Below are 25315 nucleotides of genomic sequence, written 5' to 3'. Positions count from 1 at the left end.
TAAAAATGAGCGGTGTGCGATTCACACGAAAATAGTACTCAAAATGTTCAAACGAAAATTTTACTGAAATTCTTCATAGGTACTTACTTCTCAATGTCGAAAGCTTTCAACATTTCCCTCCTGTTTTACTGGGTAGACTGAGATTCTTCACATTTAGATGACCAAAATGTCATTTTGAATATCTATCTCTAGCTTTTGATCTATGAAACTCACTAAACTGTACTTTCCAAGTTTCCACGTCCATCGAGTAGGTAGTTCGTTTAGGATTATCTCGGAACAACTTACTATTGATTTTTATGAGAAAATGAAATAAATATTACCCGAAAGCTTTCAACATTTCCCTCCTGTTTTACTGGGTAGACTGAGATTCTTCACATTTAGATGACCAAAATGTCACTTTGAATACCTATCTCTAGCTTTTGATCTATGAAACTCACTAAACTACACTTTCCAAGTTTCCACGTCCATCGGGTAGTTCGTTTAGGATTATCTCGGAACAACTTACTATTGATTTTTATGAAAAAATGAAATAAATATTATGTGCGGCTTCATTTTTAATCCAATCGATAAAAATAGACCCTAACAAACTTAACAAGTCTTGAATCAATCGAAAGCTTTCAACATTTCCCTCCTGTTTTACTGGGTAGACTGAGATTCTTCACATTTAGATGACCAAAATGTCACTTTGAATACCTACCTATCTCTAGCTTTTGATCTATGAAACTCACTAAACTATACTTTCCAAGTTTCCACGTCCATCGGGTAGTTCGTTTAGGATTATCTTGGAACAACTTACTATTGGTTTTTATGAAAAAATGAAATAAATATTATGTGCGGCTTCATTTTTAATCCAATTGATAAAAATAGACCCTAACAAAGTTACTAAGTCTTGAATCAAGTATCAAGTATTTCGGAATCCAATGAAGGATTAATTAAAATCCATCAATCCATCATTATCTTGGAACAACTTACTATTGATTTTTATGAAAAAATGAAATAAATATTATGTGCGGCTTCATTTTTAATCCAATCGATAAAAACAGACCCTAACAAACTTAACAAGTCTTGAATCAAGTATCAAGTATTTCGGAATTCAATGAAGGATTAATTAAAATCCATCCATCCATTAAGTTACCCGTATCACAAGGGGCAAAGCTCAATCTAATAGTTTCGAAGGAAAGCACAAAAGTTTGCGCTAAAAGACTTTACATAAGTTTAAATATTTTCTAAGTACTCAGCTTTTTAGCATAATAAATATAATATATTTCGCAAATGAAACTACATAGGTTCCATGCACATAGTAGGTAGCATTATACTCGTAATAGGTGTATAAGGTGCACCTATACCTACCTATAATATAAATAGCAATATAGCACAAGTTGAGTGCACGACGTTTAGGCATACAATATCGGGGTCCATCCATTCAAACCTCAGACCAAAAAACATCAGAATACATAGTTTTACCCACTTATTCAGAGGTAGGATGTTAGATAAAACTGAAACACCCCTATTCCAACGAGAAAAGTTTTCCCATAAGTTGCCCCGATAACCAACCACCCGGGCCAAAGCCAGAAGCACGCTCAATATGGTAAAACACACATCATTATCTTCCTTACAAAAACAACTAATGTGCTGGAATCAAAACTCACACACACGACTTGTGAAAAACTTCTGAACATACATGATACTGGAGAGGGCCTTTCAGTCTTTCTCTCCAAGAGATGACTGAGTCGAAAGGTAAAATTCTGAGAAACGGCAACGTCTTTCGTTCTTTTAATTGCTTCACTACAAATTTTCATCAGTAAATCGTTTCACCAAATTAAATTGATTCCAAGGGCAAGGTAAACTTGGACCCTTGACAAATGAAGTGTGCCTCAAGGCATGTAATATGTTCCTATGCATTCGAACCCAGTGGACTTCTGGATGTTGGTGGTTCGACACCAAGTCACATGATATTATGAGGTAGGTACTTCGCAGACCGACATTTCTGACAATGTGACGAGTAGATTGAACTGTCCACCACAAATAAAACCCATAGTGTCCTCCCAGACCATAGTTGTTGATCTGAAGAGGTCCCTTGTATCGTTCTTCGCGTCCTATGACCAAGTTTGTCATGTCCTGTGTTCGCGTTTGGATTTTGTACAGGAACGGGTGATCGCCGAAACTTTCTGGATACAGAAAGTAAACATTGGAGAGTCTGGTATCCACGTAAATTGTATCTCCATAGTTGACTACTTTACCTCTTTCGACCTGGAGAAAAATGTGAGATAATACTCGGTTATACCTTTAATACTCCTGAATAGAATAGTAACCTACGGATCTACCTATAAAATTCAATCAGTTCATTCGACCTATTATAATCATAAATATTTACTGATGGATCTTTTTTTGCAAACATAGTTATATATTTTGTATACCTACATTGTTACCTCTAATACTATTAACTGGTACCCAAAGGTATTCTAACATTCTTTAACAGATAGACAAGGTATTAAACTTTCTGGATACAGAAAGTAAACATTGGAGAGTCTGGTATCCACGTAAATTGTATCTCCATAGTTGACTACTTTACCTCTTTCGATCTGGGGAAAAATGTGAGATAAAACTCGGTTATACCTTTAATTAAATTTATATACGGATGTAAAGGCCCACTGTGTAATTTCCAATTCCAAGTACTCCTGAATAGTAACCTACGGATCTACCTATAAAATTCAATCAGTTCATTTGACCTATTATAATCATAAATATTTACTGATGGAACATTTTTTGCAAGCATAGTTATATATTTTGTACCTACATTGTTACCTCTAATACTATTAACTGGTACCCAAAGGTATTCTAACATTCTTTAACAGATAGACAAGGTACACAATACCTACTTACTTTTCCTTTGGATAGCTCAATTATGCGGTTAATTTCACTGTCATAAATGGCATCATGTATTTTGACAACTCTGGGGTCTAGATAAAGTTCTTCCACTTTGAGCGGTCCAATTTTCAAGAACGTATTGTTGTACGATTCGTAGAAACATTTCAGATTTGACTTTATGTCTTCAGGAACGGACAAATTCCCTTGACAAGCCAGAGGATAGATTTCCTAGAACCAAAGAGGTATATCATTGAATACCTATGCACGTACTACCCAGGAACGGACAAATTCCCTTGACAAGCCAGAGGATAGATTTCCTAGAACCAAAGAAGTATATCATTGAATACCTATGCACGTACTACCTATAGCCTCTTACAAAGGTGAAACACAGGTACCGTCTCACATGACTTGAGTCACAAAATATCTAGCTTTATGTCTTCAGGAACGGGCAAATTCCCTTGACAAGCCAGAGGATAGATTTCCTAGAACCAAAGAAGTATATCATTGAATACCTATATGCACGTACTACCTAGCCTCTTACAAAGGTGAAACACAGGTACCGTCTCACATGACTTGAGTCACAAACTATCTAATCAGGTCACAGTATAATATGCCCATGGCCCTACTTTTACCAATACCTCATCTGACTAAAGGGTGGGTTGGGATAATTTTGAGATAGACTGCACTGCCTTACCTCAACTCACTCATCAAAAAATTACCCCAACGCACCCAAGGTCTTACTACCTAGCCTCTTACAAAGGTGAAACACAGGTACCGTCTCACATGACTTGAGTCACAAAATATCTAGTCAGGTCACAGTATAATATGTATGCCCATGGCCCTACTTTTACCAATACCTCATCTGACTAAAGGGTGGGTTGGGATAATTTTGAGATAGACTGCACTGCCTTACCCCATCTCACTCATCAAAAAATTACCCCAACGCACCCGCAAGGTCTATGCCCATGGCCCTACTTTTACCAATACCTCATCTGACTAAAGGGTGGGTTGGGATAATTTTGAGATAGACTGCACTGCCTTACCCCAACTCACTCATCAAAAAATTACCCCAACGCACCCAAGGTCTTATATCAAAGAAAATTTGAGCGTACACTTGTGACAGCCAGTTTGTTACTTATTTCTGGATCGTTTTTCGGGTTCACATATTTCTTCTTTCCATCCACGATGAGTTTGTTGAAAAGATTGAGATCTTTTTGTATCGCATCAATATAATCTGGATATTGATCAGATAATTTGTCCACGAACTTACTGGTTTTCTGTTTGTCTGAAAACAGATTATTCGATATTATGACAGTTAGGTATAGGTACATATGAATTATAAGAACCAATGGAAAACAATATTATAGGTACCTAGACATGATGTGATCTACGTTAAGCCTTCGGAGAAGGGCAGAAGAAACTTTTAAAGGACAAAATATAGGTAGTTGTATGAGAGAGTGGGAAATATTCTGCATTCAGCCATTCACATAGGTATTTGGCAATAAGTTGGTAAAGATAGGAAAAAATGGATATTGATCAGATAATTTGTCCACGAATTTACTGGTTTTCTGTTTGTCTGAAAACAGATTATTCGATATTATGACAGTTAGGTATAGGTAGGTACATATGAATTATAAGAACCGATGGAAAACAATATTATAGGTAGACATGATGTGATCTACGTTAAGCCTTCGGAGTAGGGCAGAAGAAACTTTTAAAGGACAAAATATAGGTAGTTGTATGAGAGAGTGAGAAATATTCTGCATTCAGCCATTCACATAGGTATTTGGCTATAAGTTAGTAAAGATAGCAAAAAATAAAAGCTTTTTGAAACACATTTTCCTTACCTCCATTTTCAATGAACGGTATGGTCAACCTCATATAAAACATCACAAACCACTCTCTATCGTACACAACTTCATTGGATATATTTAGCGCGACTGATTTCGCCAGAACGCGCTCAAAAGTGGAATTTTCAAACTTGTCCACCTGTATTTTAGCATCTTTTGCGAACGGATTAATTCCTCCAAATAGAGATATCAGGTAGAATACCAGAATTTCATCACCTGAAAGTAAAAGTGTTGAAGATCTTAAAGACAACCGAGATAAAACCTGTGATAATTATACAGATGGTTTGATGGTCCAATACTTCTCTTTTGTATGTCTTTAGAAAAAGCCAAAAAATTCATAATTTAATAATCACATTTGTAATGTTTGCGAACGGATTAATTCCTCCAAATAGAGATATCAGGTAGAATACCAGAATTTCATCACCTGAAAGTAAAAGTGTTGAAGATCTTAGAGACAACCGAGATAAAACCTGTGATAATTATACAGATGGTTTGATGGTCCAATACCTCTCTTTTGTATGTCTTTAGAAAAAGCCAAAAGAAAATCATAATTTAATAATCACATTTGTAATAGCACAAACAATTAATATGTACCAGTGTACCTAGCAATAGCAATACCTACCTATACAAAAAACTTGAATTCACTATGCGACAATGGGGTATATAAATGGCCGAAATGGTACTTGCCTGTCAGTCCAGTTTGAGTTTCATATTCTCCCATTTTCCCACTGAGTAGGATCTCCTCTAATGGGTATTGGTAGGTATACGAAATCCTACAAATACCATTGGTAGCCCCTACCAGATCTGCAATTGCTACATCCGATTCTGCAACATGTACATAAGCCGTAGATTATAACTCTTTAACTTCAGTGTGAACTTTAATACGAACATAGATGCATCACTATCGCTACACTGAGTATCATACTCGTATGTGATACAACATATTGATAAAGTTTATTTAGTCATTTTTATCTCAAATCTGAAAATGATAGTACCTACCACTGTTTTCCGGCTTATTTCGGTGCTATATTTATACAGTTTCAAATGTTTTCCCACAGATTTTCCCAATTCCCAATTAAAACACAAGGCCCCAGTTAACACCTTTTCAGTATTTCAGTTTTGCTATTTCATTTCTTACAAGGAACTTACGAGGAATCATGGTGGTTGCAGTTTGAGTTTCATATTCTCCCATTTTCCCACTGAGTAGGATCTCCTCTAATGGGTATTGGTAGGTATACGAAATCCTACAAATACCATTGGTAGCCCCTACCAGATCTGCAATTGCTACATCCGATTCTGCAACATGTACATTTGTACATAAGCCGTAGATTTTAACTCTAACTTCAGTGTGAACATTAATACGAACATAGATGCATCACTATCGCTACACTGAGTATCATACTCGTATGTGATACATATTGATAAATTTTATTTAGTCATTTTTATCTCAAATCTGAAAATGATAGTACCTACCACTGTTTTCCGGCTTATTCGGTGCTATAGTTATACAGTTTCAAATGTTTCCCACAGATTTTCCCAATTCCCAATTAAAACACAAGGCCCCAGTTAACACCCTTTCAGTATTTCAGTTTTGCTATTTCATTTCTTACAAGGAACTTACGAGGAATCATGGTGATGGTTGTCTGAAATTCGTCTAATTTCTTAATTATCTCTCGAAAATCAACCGACATTCTCTTAATAGTTTTGAAGATAATGATCGGGTTCCCTTTGTTCATTTCACGTTTAGCTTCATTATGATCCTCTTTTAGCTGCTGCAAAGATCTGTTTAGAGTTTAGATCAAAGAATACAATAAATTAAAACCTATGGACATAGATTAGAGTGATTAGACCTACAAATAGGTGGTGGACCCCTTATTCACTTACTAGATATTCTGAATCAAGGTAAACTTCAAAGTGAAGCTATTAGAAAGGTATTTGATAAAATGCCTGACAGGACTGAGATATGGATTTGAAATTATCTGGAACCATACCACTTGGTATGTATATGTACAATGTACATATGTAAATATGTACTGGATTCTGCAGATAAATATACCTATCTACCCCAACAAGAATCCCAGAAGACAAAAATTAATTGGCTACAGCTACCTACGAGTAGGTATTTTGAAAGAATATAGCAACCAGTAGAAGGTTACCCCACCTAAAGAAACTAGTCATACAGGGGAAGAGAAAGAGAGGGAGACCAAATCTGCGGTGGAGGGATAAGGTTGAAGAAAATTTGAGAGAGAAGGTATGGAGAAGGGAAGAGGCGTTATACGTACAAGGGTATGGAGAGGCCTAGGTAAAGGAGGGTAACACAAAGAGATAATGATCGGGTTCCCTTTGTTCATTTCACGTTTAGCTTCATTATGATCCTCTTTTAGCTGCTGCAAAGATCTGTTTAGATCAAAAAATACAATAAATTAAAACCTATGGACATAGATTAGAGTGATTAGACCTACAAATAGGTGGTGGACCCCTAATTCACTTACTAGATATTCTGAAAGATAATGATCGGGTTCCCTTTGTTCATTTCACGTTTAGCTTCATTATGATCCTCTTTTAGCTGCTGCAAAGATCTGTTTAGATCAAAGAATACAATAAATTAAAACCGATGGCCATAGATTAGAGTGATTAGACCTACAAATAGGTGGTGGACCCCTAATTCACTTACTAGATATTCTGTCACATCAAGGTAAACTTCAAAGTGAAGCTATGAGAAAAGTATTTGATAAAATGCCTGACAGGACTGAGATATGGATTTGAAATTATCTGGAACCATACGACTTGGTATGTACCTATATGTACAATGTACATAAATATGTACTGGATTCTGCAGATAAATATACCTATCTACCCAAACAAGAAGATATGAGAAAGGTATTTGATAAAATGCCTGACAGGACTGAGATATGGATTTGAAATTATCTGGAACCATACGACTTGGTATGTATATGTACAATGTACATAAATATGTACTGGATTCTGCAGATAAATATACCTATCTACCCAAACAAGAATAATATTGCCAACTTACAATTTCAATTCTGTCACAAAATCTCGAACTGCCTTCGCAGTGGATCTCAAGGAATTGACCGTCATCATTTCATTTCTCAACAGGTACTCGAGTTTCTCCACGGATGTGAAATAGGTTTGTGATCGGGTCCGACCCAAATGGCCTAATATTACGAGTAGAAATGCCCAGGAGTACACCAAATTCTAGACAGTTAAACAGTGAGTTAATAAGAGGTCAGAAGTGGTCCAGCCAAATTAACCAAACGTCCACAAAAATAACCAAAACATTAAACGCCATTGCTATATGTTTTTCATCATTTCATTTCTCAACAGGTACTCGAGTTTCTCCACGGATGTGAAATAGGTTTGTGATCGGGTCCGACCCAAATGGCCTAATATGACGAGTAGAAATGCCCAGGAGTACACCAAATTCTAGACAGTTAAACAGTGAGTTAATAAGGGGTCAGAAGTGGTCCAGCCAAATTAAGCAAACGTCCACAAAAATAACCGAAACATTAAACGCCATTGCTATATATTTTACTATTACTATGTTATTTAATAACAAAATACAGAGTAGAAAACAGTGGTTTAATTGAAATTGCATTGGCAAAGATAAAATCTTTTCACTCATTGGTTGTGATTCCATATTAATTATATGTTTTACTATTACTATGTTATTTAATAACAAAATACAGAGTAGAAAACAGTGTTTTAATTGAAATTGCATTGGCAAAGATAAAATCTTTTCACTCATTGGTTGTGATTCCATGTTAACCTCTCTCCTTTTGAGGGATTTCACTATTTTGAGTGAATTTTATTTTAGTAATGAAACTGAGCTATAAAATTAAAAACTTACCGGTATTGAGATTATTTTGCCCATGTTGATTTGTTAGACTTATACAGAATATCTTCACTTCAAATATACCTACTCTACTTGTAGAGGGAACTTCTCTTGATTTTCACCTTTCAGTTGTACCCTATTTGTACATTATGGCGTACCCTTGTTAGGTACTGATGGAATGTTTCCGACCAAATTTTCGTAAATAAAAACAGGGGGTATAAAATCAAATTTGTTGTTGCAAAACTTGAATATTTGTGAAGTTAGAAGGAAATGATTATCTAAGTCTAGTGGGTGCAATTTTTACTTCACTTCAAATATACCTACTCTACTTGTAGAGGGAACTTCTCTTGATTTTCACCTTTCAGTTGTACCCTATTTGTACATTATGGCGTAGGTACTCTTGTTAGGTACTGATGGACTGTTTCCGACCAAATTTTCGTAAATAAAAACAGGGGGTATAAAATCAAATTTGTTGTTGCAAAACTTGAACATTTGTGAAGTTAGAAGGAAATGATTATCTAAGTCTAGTGGGTGCAATTTTTACTTTTTTTTTTATTAATGGGTTCACTGTTCACTATAGACAATTAGACACCCAAGGAAAATCATAAATACCTAGACATACAGTACTTTTATTGCAATATTTTATGTGAATTTTTACAGAAACTCTTTCTCCAGTTTTTATTGATAAACACCCACTTTAGGAGAGAAATAAAAACACGCCTTGAGATAATTTTTATAAAAAAATATGTTTAGTGTTTCAGTTCAGACAGAACTCATAGAACTATGTAACTATAAAAATCAATTCAGTAGCTACAACGGAAAGTTTTTAATGGCTATATTAAAACCAGTAAATTGTCTTGACTTTGCCGAGTCTCGAACCCGTAACTCCTAAACTGTGAGTCGGATGGTTTTGAAAGTAGCACCAATCAATTTCTCAGTAAAAAAATACATTGGTTTCCACATTTTGTTTTCCCAAAAATATGAACTGGCGACCTTTGAGGCTCTAAAACTTATAAGGAGTCAAAATGACTCCTCGGGCATCCGAGGTAATTCTTTTTTTACACAGGGAAAAATATTGGTCGTAGAGACTTGAAATTTGAACCATATGTATAACTCGCAAAGTTATTAATTCCCAGCCAAATTTTTTGCCCTATGTGGCATACAGGTCGAGAAATTATAATTTGAAAATGAAAAGGAGTCATTTTGACTCCATCGGGCTTTCTAGTGTTAAGTGAGGTCTTTTTAAACTATTAGCATGATTTGATGATAGTACTTTTTAGTCTTCTTCGACGCTTCCCTTAATCGACATCGACATTACAAATAAAGACATTGACGTCATTTCTCGTTGACTCTAATGCCGGACACACACGTTCTGACTGTTTGACAGACCTAGAAGGTCTGTCAGACTATTTGAGCGTGAGTGGCCCCCCTATGAATACATTGCATTGAGCAAATTTAACATGGTCCACTGAAAACAAAGCTGTTTTTTGGTCTCTTTTGTTGCAAAATCTGTCACTGCTCAATGCAATTAATGCAGTGAGCTAATGGGCAAATGGGCTGAAAGTGTACCGTCGATGCAAAGCATGTGGTTGGCTATATCACTGTTGCAATTCTGGTATAGTCACATAATCCTCAAGGTAAAGATTTACAGGTGTGAGCTTCTCATAAGATCGGCATGGACGATGGAACATTTGCGGCCAGAATTCAATAAAATAGGTGCCAACTGAAAAGCCAAAAAAAGAAGAAAATATTGATAAGAGAATACCTACCCTAACCTTCAAAAGGTCATAACTTAATAAATATCATTCGGTTAATTTTGGTCACAAAAGTTCAAATTTAGTTTAGGAATTCTAGATAGCTAGATACTAGTTATTGATTCAATTGGGGATTTTAGCAAATAAGTTACTTACTCCACTTGTGTCCTAATAAGACTGGACAGGCTGAATGTGTCATTCTGTAGTCTACATCGCCAGAGGTGTGAGTATTGTACCACAAGATGGCCGTGCCTTTACGAGCCTGAACTGTTAGGTTGAAGTGAGGGAACACAGTCGCACCTCCTAGCTGGACATCACTAAGCTGGAAATTAAAAGACTTGTCTGAAGAAAATACTGGGTAGTTAGTTAGCCGAAATCGAAGAGAGAAGGAAGACAGGATAGGAGAAAGCCAGCCGTTCCGAGAACGAACATTATACCATCAGGATAAAATCCGCCCCCGGCGGGAATCGAACCCGCGGCCTAGCGCTTACAAGGCAGACGCACTACCAACTAAGCTAACTAGGCTGGCATTTTAAAGTTTAATCTTTTTCGGTTTCGGACCATAATAGAACAGTTGCGCTAAGATAGTGAAATGATAGATACTGTTTTCACTTGACAGATGAAACTTGTTTATTAAAAGTATTGTGAAATACAGTTAAAAACAGGCAAGGAGTTTTCATGTTTCGCCATCTCCTGACGCCATCCTCAGACATCGCCCATAGATAATGACAGAGAAATGTTCAAACCCTGCCTTGTTCAATCCTGTCACATCCTCGGTAAAATATTGCAAATCATGCATTTCTTTGGTGAGATTTGCTGGAACGTCAGCCTGATGGGTTAATCGAATTTTTGACACCTCTGGCTCTGGCTCAAATTGAACTTCAGAATTGTCCTTTAATGATGAGGTTTCTTGCACTTGAGATCGTTCCATCTGCAATCAGTTAATTGTATGTTAATTATTATTAATTAGGTAGGTATTATGTTTAGGGCAGTTTCGAATACACGAATCAAAGTTTATGGGAATGTAATACCCTGACACCTCTGGCTCTGGCTCAAATTGAACTTCAGAATTGTCCTTTAATGATGAGGTTTCTTGCACTTGAGATCGTTCCATCTGCAATTGTATGTTAATTATTATTAATTAGGTAGGTATTATGTTTAGGGCAGTCTCGAATACACGAATCAAAGTTTATGGGGATGTAATACCTAAATGAATAAAAAAATTAAAAATGTATTCTAGTAAAATACCTATATTTATCACTTGGGATTAGCAATCCTATACTCACATGTGGTACAGCAGCATTTGTGATCCTTTCTATTTGGTTGTCAGTAAGGATGTCATGAAAGAGCAGTATTTCTGGATCCACGTTTAGCTGCTCTACTTTTGCTGGCGCTATCAGCAAGTAGAGACTTCGGCTATGTCGTAAATAGTAACATTTTAGCGTGGACAGAAGCTTTATACTCCTCTCTCCTTTACCTTGACAGAGTTGCTGATATTTCTAGAAGACAAATAAGAGAGAATTCGTTTTTTTTAGGCAAAAATTGCAGAAGTCAATTTCTTATGCCTAAAAATTGACTCTTACAATCTCAGGGTCTACATATTAGCTTAAAGCGTCCCTTAAAAATATCAATACTGCCACTGACCTCTACATTCAAAGAGCTACTCAATTGCTCCCAACTGTTTGTTATTTGGATAGGTTACAGACCTCCATTTATCCTTTCTAACATGTTTTTGATCTTCTAAAATAAAAATAAAAAAAATACTGATTGTTACTTCATAGATACGATGTTCACCGATGTCCTTAATCAAGAAAACACATCAGACATCAACTTTTTATTAAATTTATTTACTTAGCTGGCTGCCAATACCCTACAATATTTTGTTCAATTAGGTACCTGCGCTTTAGAAGCGTTCGAATAAAGCATAGTCTCTAATCGAGACATTATTAGACGGTGTTTTTCTTCAAGCATCGGCTCGTCAGGAAACATGGCACCAACCTCCAATACAAGGTTAGTGAGTTTATTTGGAGATACTGGAAAAAATAATAGAGAACTGATTTAGTAACCGCATTTCTCCGTGTCAAAACGCTTTATTAGAGGGAAATGAAACAAAATTAAGGTTGTGCCCATCGACAAGTTAGCATTGGTGTATATTCCTTTCGGGAAACTTTTGGAAGTGAACAAACCAAATGTCGATGAACGTGGAAAGACACCTTATACACTAAATAATAAACATAAGATGTTGATCGACGTTGATTAATTTCGGCCGATAATAGCATAGAGTTGCCTTTAGATTGTAACTCACCTTCCTTCAACAAATTATCCATCATTTCACAGAAGTGATACACGGCAACATAATATTTCCTACCATCAGAAGAATAACTAACATTTTTCATAGCATTCAGGACAATATCGAAGAATTCTTCATAGAAATAGTGAAGAATATTGTACTTATTGGAGTACAACTGATGAAAGAACATTACGATTTCATCACCTGTAAAGCAAATTAATGCAAAATTATAATGGTCAATATAAATGTTTGAAAGAAAATTTAGGTAATTTAACATTGTTAAACTTATTGGAGTACCGTCAACTGTGTACACAGTGGCATTTTTTTTTTTTTTTTTTTTTAAAGCTGAAAAAATTCAAATTGGGTCAACTGTGTACCCAGTGGCATTTTTTTTTTTTTTTTTTTTTAAAGCTGAGAAAATTCAAATTGGAAAAAAAAAATCACCCGATTAGGTACATTACTTTCCTTCCTATAGCATACGGAAGGTAAAAAGGTTAAATAAATAACTATAGTAGAAATATTTTAGCTTACTTCGGAGGGGTTCATGGTAATAATATTCTTCACCAAATCCTATTTCTCCATCAACTAACATGGATGTGAATGTCATGTTGTAGACAAAACTCAGCTTGGCTATTGCCAATGATGTTTCATACAGATCAGTTTCATCAGGCAATTTGCTCATGATTTCAGTCATTTTTAAAATATCTGAAACAATCAAACGAAGTTTCATTGTTTTATCTAATTTATTTCATCCCAAAGTGAAGACTGTATCAATTAATCATAAACCTATTGAGAATCAAGTTGACACTAACCTTTCCGTTAAATTCTAAAGTGAGTAATATCTGAAACAATCAAACGAAGTTTCATTGTTTTATCTAATTTATTTCATCCCAAAGTGAAGACTGTATCAATTAATCATAAACCTCAAGTTGACACTAACCTTTCCGTTAAATTCTAAAGTGAGACTGAATGTATTTTTATTTTATGTTTTAAACTTTCATAGTGGAAAAATAAAGCAAGAAATTCATCAACCTACCATTCTCTAATGGCTTGAAGAATTTTTCAATCAATAGTTCTTTATCTACAGTGTTTCTTTTGATCAATTTGAATTCGTTTATTGGAAGCTCCACAAATTCTTCTGGATCAGCAATATCTTTGTCATGGTTCCATTGCCAAATGTCAAGAGCTCTGAAATTGTGTATTAGAGGTCAAGTTTTTACAGTGGGTGAGGTGTCATTCATTATGATTTGACCTATATTTCCGAAGAATGCTTACAGAATTGATAAATGCCTACTGACTACTGAACTGACAGTACCTACTTATCTAATCTTTTTTCCGTGGTATCAACAACAGAAAAGAGGAACGTTATAAATTGATGATAATAATCATAATTAGTCAACTCCCATGGCGCAGTGGTCACTGCACTCGCCTTGCACAGGGACTATATGAAAAATGCTGCAGTGATCACCAAACATGTGAAAATTAACGAAAAGAAAGTGTATTTATCTAATAGTAAATCTGGTAATAAGATAGGTATGTAATTTCAACATTGCAGTTCCACTCCTCTTTTTACTTACTTCTCACATTGTTCCAAAAGTTTCTCAGTGTTTTCGATGTAGTTTTCTATGCTTTTGATAAATTGGTCTTCAATTTCAACGAGTTTTTCAACATTGAGAAGAGATGAATAATAATCACCAAAAGTTGGATTTGTCGAACACAGGTACCCGTTTAACAGAAAACTGAACTCAAGTTTAACAACACAATATTTCTTCCCAAATAAAATTAATGATTTTGTCTACACGTATTAAAAAAAAAAAATAAATAAATAAATTTATTATCAAATCAACCAGATCTTATTTTGTCTACTCACATGTGGCACAGCAGCATTTTTGATCCTTTCCAAGAAAAACAAAAATTCCGTTGGTCCTCATTTTTCCTGCTCTATGACTTTGAAACATCACCCAAGTAAGCGCAACTGATCTATTCGTAGTAAGTTTACTGTCAAATTAGTACTCTCTCTCTTCTTTCTGCAAAATGCTCATTGCTAATCAATGTGTATAATGACAGCCTATGAAGTATACATTATAAGACCTTATTCAGACTGCGAGAGTGAAGGGAGACCAAAACTGAGGTGTAGAGATAAGGTTTGAGAAGACTTGAGAAAAAAATCTGGTGTGAACATCACACGACTTTCCTTATCCTATTAAATTATGCTTATTTGGGTGTTTTTCTATTGTAACTTTTACAATATCTATTATAACCGTTTAGTCAGTATAGCTCTGGTGTGAACATCACACGACTTTCCTTATCCTATTAAATTATGCTTATTTGGGTGTTTTTCTATTGTAACTTTTACAATATCTATTACCGTTTAGTCAGTATAGCTGAAAACCGCCAAAAGCGGTCGAAAACCGCCAAAATACCGCCAACCGCAGCACCTATCGTAAACAAAAGTTTTGAGCTACATCCTTGTCACTTTTGTGGACTCTACATACCAAATTTAAAGTCTCTAGCTCATTCCGTTCCCGATATACAGAAGAGAGGAAGCATAAGGTAATCGGGTTTGGAGGGGTAGGATAAAAGAGGGTAACGCCGACCCCAAATAAAATTGGGAAAACTTGCAGTAAAAGAAGTAAAGGGACTTTTCAGTCTCGTTCTGGCCGGATGAACAAGGTAGAATATAAATATGCCGTAAATCTATGAAATGCACGGAATGTGGTTAATAGGTACCAATAAAATTATTCAGTATTTCTGGATCCACGTTTAGCTGCTCTACTTTTGCTGGCGCTATCAGCAAGTAGAGACTTCGGCTATGTCGTAAATAGTAACATGTTAGCGTGGACAGAAGCTTTACACTTCTCTCTCTTTTACCTTGACAGAGTTGCTGATATTTCTGGAGGCCAAAAGGGGGAAAAAAGCTCTTGAGTTGGCAAAATCTCGAGAAGTACCTATAATAAATAATATTGGGCAAATATTTAATGGGTTTCTTTCTGGTGTTCTCGTTTTGACCCAGCACCTAAATCGGAGGTACCTACCTACTGTGTCTCTTCTGGCCCATCTGATGAGAGGCATACTACGGGATGGGCGAGCTACGCCACAGACCAAATAATTTATTATAATACTGATGATGATAACAAACTTACCTCCCAAATACTTGGTCCTTGTTCAAACTTTGGTAGCACCACTATTACTTCCAAAAAGGAATTCTTCATTTGTCGTCAATGTCAACATACTCGAAATAAAAGTCTATCAAATTTCGTCAACTTAGACCGAAAGCTATAATCGATATTAGTAGAAATATTTTGAAGAAATCACTGAAAGCGCTTAAAGAAGTACTAACGAAATCACTATCCAGTCTATGTCAAAGTTTAGATCTAATCGTGAAAATCAGTCGCCCTTGTTTTTACATTAATGAACTATTACAGCAAAATACCTATAAATCAACGTGTTTTAAATGTAGTGACTGTCAATGTCAATCCTGTCATACAATAGGTATGGTTGTACTGGATCAATTTTTAGTCATCAATACTACTATTTTATAACTGATTATTACACTACAACAAGTTGATGTCAAATGCGACCAATTTTTCTCGTTGCAATTCTACCAATCAGCGCATTAATAGTTTTTCTTGAAATTTCCTAGGTTAGGATTAGTACGTAAAGTAGATACTAGGTACAAGTACGTACTACTCATATTTCTATGCGATAACGATAAGTAAATACCTAGGTACGAGGCTATTTAGAAGGTGGCGCGCCTGCCTTGTAAGCGCTAGGTGTCCGACCTATCGGACCTAGCCGGTTGGAGTCTGGCCTGGGACTAGCTTTCCAGACATGGTTCGTTCTCTGAACGGCTGGCTTTCTCCCATCCTGTCCTCCTTTTCCCTCCGATTTCTGGACAATAACACCTCAGTACTTCCTCTATCAAAACTTGAGAAATACTTAACGGAAGATGAATCGTGAAATAGAAACGGTTCTATGTTTCGCTGAACGTTATCGACATGAAATAGTCATACTAGCTCAATAACTAGACGCATATTCAGTAGGCCAGATCATCGAAAAACAACTACTATACATGATTATTTTACATGCAATTGTACTCCTATTCAACATTATGTACAGACATAACTGATTAGACAGAAAAAAAAGACGGAACTTACACACTCAACCTTATACTGAAAGGCACACTGAAATGACATCTGCAGATTCTACAAATGAACACAATGGACGATAGGATGTAGGAATTTTCAATCCATTTGCTGAGAAAAGACACACATCTGCTAAATTTCCCTATACTACATAGTATGGTGCCCTTTGTGTTGAGCTCTAGGAACTCATTCACCTTGTTACACAACTCATCTACCCAAAGACATTTGACTCACTTCTTGCGGACTGCTGTCCATATGATACACATAGTAACCTCCAACGCCATAGATGTTGACAGAGAAATTTTCAAACCCGTCCTTGTTCAATCCTGTCACATACTCGGTAAAATGTTGGACATCATAAACAGACTTGGTGGTGTGATTCGGATAAAGTCTGGCCTGGTGAGTTAGCCGAATATTCGACACCCTTGCAATATTATTGTTGTTGATCACCTGGGACCGTTCCATCTGTGAATTTAACGATAAAGGTCTGGTTGGGGTTGCTATCACTTTATCTGCAATTTAAATTTAATAATCTGATATCTGATTTGAATCGTAAACGGAACAAAATACATGAGAAAGTACATAGCTCTGAGCAAGAGTCAGTAACTTTTGTGAGGCTCTATAAAGGAAATGGTCTCTTACTTTAGTAAGTTCTAAGTTTTAACTTAACCATTTTGTATTTTAGTTTATCGATTTGATTTACCATAATTCTCAAACAGTTTAGTTGGGCCCAAATGAGGAAACCTTCATCAAAATCTGATTAACCTCGAACGGTTTTGCACCTGTTGAATTATCGCCATGTTGAATTATTGACACTTTTGTAAATTATAAAAAGTTTGGATCATCAATCCTATACTCACATGTGGCATAGAAGCGTTTTTCAACATTTCCATTTGGTTATCAGTAAAGATGTCATGAAACAGAAGTATTTCTGGATCCACGTTTAGCTGCTCTACTTTTGCTGGTGCTATCAGCAAGTAGAGACTTCGGCTATGTCGTAAATAGTAACATTTTAGCGTGGACAGAAGCTTTATACTCCTCTCTCCTTTACCTTGACAGAGTTGCTGATATTTCTAGAAGACGAAAAAGCCAAAGAAACAATTCAGGTAAGTAGAATAATTCTCGTTAAAATTGTGTGTCCCAAACACTTATGTCCATATTTATTATGTACTTATAGTCCATATCAAGAAAAGTTTTGAAAATGATGATGTCGGTCCAAAAGCGTCCAAGAAGATACATTTAAATAGGTGATACACAATATGAAATCCACCATGAGGAAAATTTATACTAACTCCACTTGTGTCCTAATAAAACTGGACACGCCGAATGCATCATTCTATTGTCTATTTCACCAGAGGTGTGAGTATTGTACCAAAAGATGGCCGTGCCTTTACGAGCCTGAACTGTTAGGTTTAAGTGAGGGAATACGGTGGCACCTCCTAGCTGGACATCACTGAGCTGGAAAGAACAGTTAATATTAAATTAGATAATTACAATACTACTAGTGGTCTCGGTGGTCTATTGGGTATCACACTATCACACTCCCAGGCATACACTCATCCTTCTTCAAAAATTTGAGTTAAGTCGACCGGCCGTCGATCGATGTCGATCCACATCGATTCGCAATAAATTCATATCAATCAACGGCCGTCGACTATGTGTGGACACACCTTTAGTATAACGGACGGACATATATGTACATAACACATAGTAAAGTTAGACTTCAAGTTAGGACAATACTTACATAGAAGAGCATTGTAGCTGCTCTTTTTTTGAACTGAAAGAACAAAATAAACAAACTGATTAGGCATGGAAAAAGCAAACGTCTTGATCCGGGGAAAAAGGTGAAGATTAGCTACAATTCCTACAAATCCAAGCATATTTCCCAACAGATAGGTTACAAAAAAACTTGGAGGAATTTGGACCTCAAGGATTTCCCACAAAAAGTGTTTGTCCTTGCCTGACAAAAGGTTTTAGGGGAGTTGGGGAAAATGTTTCCTATTGAGGAGCGCGGTTGAGCTCCGCCCCGCCAAATCAAGAAAGATTGACCGCCTGCTTAGTAGCCAACCTCAGATTGAACTCAATCCTGAGACAATCCACGCAGGTAAAACTCGACCTTACGAGTAGTAATCGATGTTAACAAAATTAAGAATAATTTAATATATAAAATTACCTTCTAAATACTGCTGGATCCTTTCTAAAGCACTAGTTTAAAGGTTAGTCCCTTGTATGCATGTTTCTTGAATGAAATGATCGCATTTGTTGTCACTTTGATGATGAGAATAACTAAAGCGCCATATTAAAGGTTAGTCCCTTGTATGCATGTTTCTTGAATGAAATGATCGCATTTGTTGTCACTTTGATGATGAGAATAACTAAAGCGCCATACCAATGTTGCCGTATGCCTCTCTGAATCGTGTATGTAAATTGTAAATGTTGCTGTTAAAGTACATTATTCAGGCATTTTGCAGAAAGAATTTAGTTAAAGTATTTGTTACTTTACTTACTAATCGGTGGCTAAGGCCTTGTCGACCATAATTATATGCCTGCTTCACACTGTGCCTCCATTGCGCTCGGTCTTGAGCAAACTCCTGCCAGGATTCGTTAGAAAGGTATTTGTTAGATACTTTAACTAAAAAAGCTGATTTGATATTTACGAGTACCTAGACATGTTGATTAGCAATGATTAGTCATTGAAACTAACTCCTTATTTGATCATTATGTCTCAAAGTTATTTTCTCTACAGCATGCTTTGGCTACTGTCTTAGTCTATCAGTTTTTAGCTGTCTGCTCTTTATACGAATAATTGTGTAGAAGACAAATAATATACTTTGACAGTAACATATATTGGATCAACTCGTGTGGTATAGGTACCTACTGTCCGAACTGATCGACTGATTAATGTCTGTTAAATACAGAACAATGGAGCAGTTGCAAATGGGTAAAAATTATAAATAAATGGTCAATTCCTATGTAAAAAGTTGGGAAAATCCAAATCTGAGGTCAAAACTCCGAAAAAATAACTGTAAAGGGTCGAAAAGCCAATTTTTTCGTTCCAATGAAAGAGTTCAAAGATTGACGTCAGACTTTACGCAGTTGTTTTTTTTTCGTCCGCCAGGTAGCACCAGTGTGCAAGTACGCTTGCGACATATTTTTAACAATTTATACTAAACACTTGTTCAAACAATAATGGACACCACATTTGAAATTGTTGCTCCGTATAATAATATAATAACAGTGATAGTAGCAGACATAGAGAATAGTAGCAGTGAGATATCTGAGCAGCAGAAGAGCGGGGTGAACGGTGAGGCAGCAAAATAAGGGTATTTTTAACTATTCAGTTTTCTCGCATATGGTAGACTTTAGACTAGGTAATATTGAGCAAATGTCTGTCCTAAAAAAGCCTGTATCTCTAATCGAACTATTGAGCTTGGAAGAATATTTTGACTTGAGAAAAACTCTTTTGTGTCCCATCCCCGGTGTTCGAACCTGGATTTTGAGATCAACAAACAATTGGTCACAGGCGTTTTCCTATAGCGTTAAAAAAACAATCAGAATTTCCAGATCTTTCCAAGTTACGAGGAATTGGAGAGGACTTCTAAGACATACTGTAGGCAAGGGTATCCTATATGAAAATCTATGTGGTACCAGTACCTAGGTACATATGTAATAATTTAATTAATACATGGTGCAAGTAAATTAATAATACCTACCTTTTTATTCCTCCCACATGCATGATCATTGCTGTTATCCCCGTTTTTTCTCTGTGGCAAACACTCTGTGCGCATAAAATATGAAAGTCGTTTTCCAAACCCTATTAATTTCTTTAGTTTCAGCACCATGCTTCTATTGCATACGTTTTTGTTCTACTAATATCTAGTTTCGTATTACAAAACCCCGGGACTTTGTTGTATGTTATCAGAATTTTATTATTATCATCATCATTATTATATTTTTTTAGGTATATTACTTGAATACTATAGGAAGTCTCTGAATAAAAAATACTTTACGGATTATTTACGTACATACGTAGGTTCTAAACAATCTAAACAGTGATGATAATTAGAATTTCCTTACTCTTGTACGGTGTCTAGAATTTCCTCTGAAATTAAAGCCTTCTTATGTACGAGTAATTAAAGCCTCGTATATTTACCTATCTATAGACACATCATTTTGATCCGGTTGGCTATACTAGTTAAAAACCTATATTTCCATTTCAACTATGGCTTATTTCATTACTGATCGTCTCAAATCCAGCTGAAATATCTTCGAAGAAATCCAAAGATATCAAGACTGCCAAGGATCTCACAAGTCGCCCCAAAACTGTGCTGAAATCGGTGGATAGTTACATTGAAAAGAAGCACCAGCACGTTCTGTCTCAGCTTGAACTGTAAGTACGAACAACCTACTTCTTTCAAGGACGATATTTTTATTTGTTTAACTGTTTAACTCGTCAATGCATAACTCATCCGGACAAAAACCACGCGCAACATTGCCTAACTATACCTATGTGGTATTATTATTTCTTGGTGAGTTTTAACGATCCCTTATTCTAACGAAAGATTTACTTACATTTCCCCCAGATGACGATAAACTGGCAGCTTCTCAAGATCCTCCATCAATCAGAAGTCATCACACCAAATCAAGGTCATCAACTGATCATGAGAGTCTTCTGAAAAAGTCTACCTCGGGCGGGAATTGAACCCACGAACTCGCGTTTACCTGGCAGTGCCTCGATTTTCCTCAAAAAAAAAGGAGAAGAAAGTAGAAGAAGAAAAACATCTTCATTGAAATGGTTGATAACATTGAACTTATTGGAGTACAATTGCTCAAGAAATACGATGATTTCGTCACCTGTGGAAAAAAAAAATCTGGTGTGAACATCACACGACTTTCCTTATCCTATTAAATAATGCTTATTTGAGTGTTCTTTCACCCTAACTTTTACAATATCTTTAACCGTTTAGTCGGTATAGAGGAAGTGTTAACTCATCACCCAAGGTACTCCTTAACCTTACTGAGCCTCCAGTTTTTGAGGCATAATTTATAACAAGCTACTTAGGTACTAGATTCAACGATAAGCACTTTTTTGACGTACTATCAGATGCCAGGGACTTCATCATCTTCCAAAAATGATACATGGTAACAGGATAACTAGAATAACTGACATCTTTCATAGCGCCCAGCACGAGATAGAAGAATTCGTCTTCATTGAAATGGTTGATAACATTGAACTTATTGGAGTACAATTGCTCAAGAAATACGATGATTTCGTCACCTGTGGAAAAAAAAAAAAAAAAATCTGGTGTGAAAATCAATCACACGACTTTCCTTATCCTATTAAATTATGCTTATTTGAGTGTTCTTTCACCCTAACTTTTACAATATCTTTAACCGTTTAGTCGGTATAGCTGAAAACCGCTAAAAAACGGTCGAAACCTGCCAAAAAGCGGCCGAAATGCCGCCAAGCAATGCACCGATCTTAACCAAAAGTTTCGTGTTGCATCCTTGTCACATTTGACAGCTGCATGCCAAATTTCGAGTCTCTAGCTCTTACCGGTCTCAAGATATTTTGTTTACAGACAGAAGGAAAGACAGACACACGGACCAATGGCTGAAACTTTGGATTTAAAGTGGACGCCTCGCAACATGTGAGCTCCCTGTTTGACACTACTGCGAGTAGCAAGGAGCGACATATGTTCTGTAAGAATAAGGTAGGTTTGTGTAGCCTATGCTATTTTCAGCACCCCTCTCTCTCTTTGTAAAAGAAAAGAAAAAAAAAAAAAAAAAAAAAAAAAAAAAAAAAAAAAAATTAAATTCATTTCTAATAGTGGAACAATTCAAAGATTTGCCCATAAAATTGATACCGATTTGGATCAGCATGGAAAAGTCATGAGAACATTGTCTAAAGGTCTAAACGATCTCTCACCAAATTAAATGAGGCAGAAATTGGAATAAGTATAGACGATAGAAATACATACTTCCTCGAATAGGTAGGTACCTATTTAAATGCTTCTTGGACATCAAAATGGACTGTTTAGCTACGACAAAAACACAGTTTTAATTAACTCTTACTTCTAAGGGGTCTATGGTAATAGTATTCGTCACCAAATCCTATTTCTCCATCAACTAACATGGATGTGAATGTCATGTTGTAGACAAAACTCAGCTTGGCTATTGCCCATGATGTGTGATACAGATCAGTTTCATCAGGCAATTTGCTCATGATTTCAGTCATGTTGAAAACATCTGGGAAAAAGAAATTCATTTAAATGGATGATTGAACAAATCATTCTTCATTTAGCTCAGACACAGTTCGTTCTGATCTAAAGGTGGTCTGATTGAGATGGTTGATAACATTGAACTTATTGGAGTACAATTGTTGAAAGAAGACAATAATTTCATCGCCTGTGGAACCAAATGGAAAATACAGATTGGTATAGTGAATCTCAGGGAATGATGATGATTTCAACGTAAAGAAAGTTTGGGACAATGAGGAAAATTTCAAAAACTTTGAAAGGTTAGTGGAAGATATCCGAAAAAAAAAAAATGTCTTGTTAAATAAAAAGAACCATTTCCGACTCCACTAGGATTAAAGTAACCCCATGTTACAATACCTATATTAATTTTTTACGACACTTTTAATCTCGGACGTTTAGCAGAATTATCCTGTAATTGAAGTCATAGTTATCAAACACATTTCTGCTCTCTACAACACCAAAAAGATACATTAATATTGTAGAAATATTTCAACCATTTTACTTTCGAGGGGTTTATGGTAATAACGTTTCCCGCCATAGCTTAGTTCTCCATCAATTAACATGGACGTGAATGTTATGTTGTAGACAAAACTCAGCTTGGCTATTGCCAATGATGTTTCATACAGATCAGTTTCATCAGGCAATTGTCTTATTATTTCAATCATAAAACTGAGATAATCTGAAACAATCAAACACAGTTTCATTCATAGTTAGCGTATAAAGTCATACAACTTATGATAGTATTATAAATTGATCCACAAGATGGAGATTTCAAAAAGCATTTTTCTCGCGGTTCAAGTTGTATTAAGCCTAGTACCCACCGGCAACATTTTCATCAGAAACATTGTTTCTCAACAACCCAGAAATGTTTTTGCAACAATCCAGCAACTTTTCTATCCTTCGACTTACATAATTTCGGAAAGATTTTTCTTGGACTTTCGTATGTAATAGGTTTCATCTTGAACGTTGCTCAAACTTACCAAATTTTGCAGGTCTCAGGAATTTATGAATCATTACATCTCTGTCTAGTGAGTTTCTTTTAATCAATTTGAATTCGTTTATTGGAAGTTTGACAAAAACAATCCAGCAACTTTTCTATCCTTCGACTTACATAATTTCGGAAAGATTTTTCTTGGACTTTCGTATGTAATAGGTTTCATCTTGACCGTTGCTCAAACTTACCAAATTTTGCAGGTCTCAAGAATTTATGAATCATTACATCTCTGTCTAGTGAGTTTCTTTTAATCAATTTGAATTCGTTTATTGGAAGTTTGACAAGAATCGATTTCTGTCGATTATAGTGTAGACGCAACTTCACAGACTTTTCATTTAGAGCGGGGTTTACCTAATCAGAATTGAGATCAATCCAGGATTGAGCTATGCTTAATACCCAGTTTAATCCAGAATTGAAGCCAACTCTGACTTTGTAAAATGCGGTCTCAGGGTTTCAGCAAAAATGTATACTTACTCCACTTGTGTCCTAACAAAACTGGACAGGCTGAATGTACCATTCTATTGTCAATTTCGCCAGAGGTGTGAGTATTGTACCACAAGATGGCCGTGCCTTTACGAGCCTGAACTGTTAGGTTGAAGTGAGGGAATACGGTGGCACCGCCTAGCTGGACATCACTGAGCTGAAAACATTTAGAGCACGCGTCCTATGTATTAAATCATTTTCATCATTGAAGAGAAATAACTTCACTTTGATTCTCAGTAGGTGTTTAAGAGTAACTTATTTGATACTTGTTTGATAACCCTATAACCCTCAAATAATTATTTGTTTGATAGAGGTTCAAAGTCACTGATGTATAGGACATTAGGGCAATACTTACATAGAAGAGCATGGTGGCTATCCTCATTGTTTCCTGAATGAAAGGAAAAAAAATAGACACTGATTAGACAGAAAAAAAAGACGGAACTTACACACTCAACCTTATACTGAAAGGCACACTGAAATGACATCTGCAGATTCTACAAATGTACACAATGGACGATAGGATGTAGGAATATTCAATCCATTTGCTGAGAAAAGACACACATCTGCTAAATTTCCCTATACTACATAGTATGGTGCCCTTTGTGTTGAGCTCTAGGAACTCATTCACCTTGTTACACAACTCATCTACCCAAAGACATTTGACTCACTTCTTGCGGACTGCTGTCCATATGATACACATAGTAACCTCCAACGCCATAGATGTTGACAGAGAAATTTTCAAACCCGTCCTTGTTCAATCCTGTCACATACTCGGTAAAATGTTGGACATCATAAACAGACTTGGTGGTGTGATT

General features: G+C 36.0%; 5 protein-coding genes and 1 long non-coding RNA gene across 6 annotated transcripts; all 6 read right to left on the bottom strand.

Annotated features, from left to right (window-relative positions):
* Positions 1-2032: 2032 nt before the first annotated feature.
* On the bottom strand, positions 2033-8030 carry LOC103519398 (prolyl 4-hydroxylase subunit alpha-1-like; the record flags this gene model as incomplete). The annotated part of the gene is made up of 8 exons (XM_026830919.1): positions 7756-8030; positions 6340-6500; positions 5868-6014; positions 5406-5543; positions 4716-4934; positions 3981-4153; positions 2884-3096; positions 2033-2250 (listed from the first exon to the last, which is right to left on the bottom strand). Coding segments are annotated over exons 1-8 (1337 nt in total), but the record flags the coding sequence as incomplete, so codon positions are not given.
* Positions 8031-8056: 26 nt separating this feature from the next.
* On the bottom strand, positions 8057-9340 carry LOC108253709. Its single transcript, XR_001809805.2, has 3 exons — positions 8895-9340; positions 8590-8658; positions 8057-8165 (listed from the first exon to the last, which is right to left on the bottom strand). It is a non-coding gene; the product is annotated as an uncharacterized LOC108253709 (long non-coding RNA).
* Positions 9341-10172: 832 nt separating this feature from the next.
* LOC103519397 (prolyl 4-hydroxylase subunit alpha-1-like) lies at positions 10173-17656 on the bottom strand. Its single transcript, XM_017448181.1, has 12 exons — positions 17624-17656; positions 16998-17228; positions 14196-14386; positions 13655-13806; positions 13150-13323; positions 12634-12822; positions 12225-12361; positions 11615-11827; positions 11368-11442; positions 11029-11184; positions 10485-10650; positions 10173-10297 (listed from the first exon to the last, which is right to left on the bottom strand). Exons 1-12 carry the CDS (start codon positions 17654-17656, stop codon positions 10173-10175), a joined length of 1842 nt encoding a protein of 613 aa, XP_017303670.1.
* LOC108253710 lies at positions 16997-23008 on the bottom strand. Its single transcript, XM_017448184.2, has 4 exons — positions 22839-23008; positions 21862-22041; positions 17624-17836; positions 16997-17228 (listed from the first exon to the last, which is right to left on the bottom strand). Exons 1-3 carry the CDS (start codon positions 22999-23001, stop codon positions 17811-17813), a joined length of 369 nt encoding a protein of 122 aa, XP_017303673.1. The 5' UTR covers positions 23002-23008; the 3' UTR covers positions 16997-17228; positions 17624-17810.
* Positions 23009-23052: 44 nt separating this feature from the next.
* Positions 23053-24094, bottom strand: LOC108253707. The gene is made up of 3 exons (XM_017448180.1): positions 24004-24094; positions 23526-23702; positions 23053-23171 (listed from the first exon to the last, which is right to left on the bottom strand). The coding sequence occupies exons 1-3, from the start codon at positions 24035-24037 to the stop codon at positions 23053-23055; spliced, it is 330 nt and encodes a 109-aa protein (XP_017303669.1). The 5' UTR covers positions 24038-24094.
* Positions 24095-24462: 368 nt separating this feature from the next.
* On the bottom strand, positions 24463-25309 carry LOC103519396 (prolyl 4-hydroxylase subunit alpha-2-like). Its single transcript, XM_008484481.2, has 3 exons — positions 25169-25309; positions 24856-24888; positions 24463-24657 (listed from the first exon to the last, which is right to left on the bottom strand). The coding sequence occupies exons 1-3, from the start codon at positions 25187-25189 to the stop codon at positions 24463-24465; spliced, it is 249 nt and encodes an 82-aa protein (XP_008482703.1). The 5' UTR covers positions 25190-25309.
* Positions 25310-25315: the final 6 nt, after the last annotated feature.

The sequence above is a fragment of the Diaphorina citri genome, unplaced genomic scaffold (assembly GCF_000475195.1).
Source record: "Diaphorina citri unplaced genomic scaffold, Diaci psyllid genome assembly version 1.1 scaffold2706, whole genome shotgun sequence".
Lineage (NCBI taxonomy): Eukaryota > Metazoa > Arthropoda > Insecta > Hemiptera > Psyllidae > Diaphorina > Diaphorina citri.
This window is presented reverse-complemented; position numbering and strand designations above follow the sequence as displayed.

Bases quoted from the DNA above. Each gene is read 5' to 3' on its own strand.
- LOC108253710 (XM_017448184.2), bottom strand. From the start codon at position 23,001: ATGACTGAAATCATGAGCAAATTGCCTGATGAAACTGATCTGTATCAC. The intron at 22,042-22,838 runs GTAAGAGTTAAT...TTTTTTCCACAG, and splicing joins TTACCATAGACCCCTTAGAA to GTGACGAAATCATCGTATTT. The intron at 17,837-21,861 runs GTACGTCAAAAA...TTCGTCTTCTAG, and splicing joins GAAGTCCCTGGCATCTGATA to AAATATCAGCAACTCTGTCA.
- LOC108253707 (XM_017448180.1), bottom strand. From the start codon at position 24,037: ATGATTCATAAATTCCTGAGACCTGCAAAATTTG. The intron at 23,703-24,003 runs GTAAGTTTGAGC...TGATTGTTTCAG, and splicing joins CCTGAGACCTGCAAAATTTG to ATTATCTCAGTTTTATGATT. The intron at 23,172-23,525 runs GTAAAATGGTTG...TTGGTTCCACAG, and splicing joins TTACCATAAACCCCTCGAAA to GCGATGAAATTATTGTCTTC.
- LOC103519397 (XM_017448181.1), bottom strand. From the start codon at position 17,656: ATGGAAATGTTGAAAAACGCTTCTATGCCACAT. The intron at 14,387-16,997 runs GTGAGTCAAATG...TTATTTGGGAAG, and splicing joins TGGACAGCAGTCCGCAAGAA to AAATATTGTGTTGTTAAACT. The intron at 10,651-11,028 runs GCGTCAGGAGAT...TTTAATTTCCAG, and splicing joins ATGGGCGATGTCTGAGGATG to CTTAGTGATGTCCAGCTAGG.
- LOC103519396 (XM_008484481.2), bottom strand. From the start codon at position 25,189: ATGGACAGCAGTCCGCAAGAA. The intron at 24,889-25,168 runs GTGAGTCAAATG...CCTTTCATTCAG, and splicing joins TGGACAGCAGTCCGCAAGAA to GAAACAATGAGGATAGCCAC. The intron at 24,658-24,855 runs GTAAGTATTGCC...AAATGTTTTCAG, and splicing joins TAGCCACCATGCTCTTCTAT to CTCAGTGATGTCCAGCTAGG.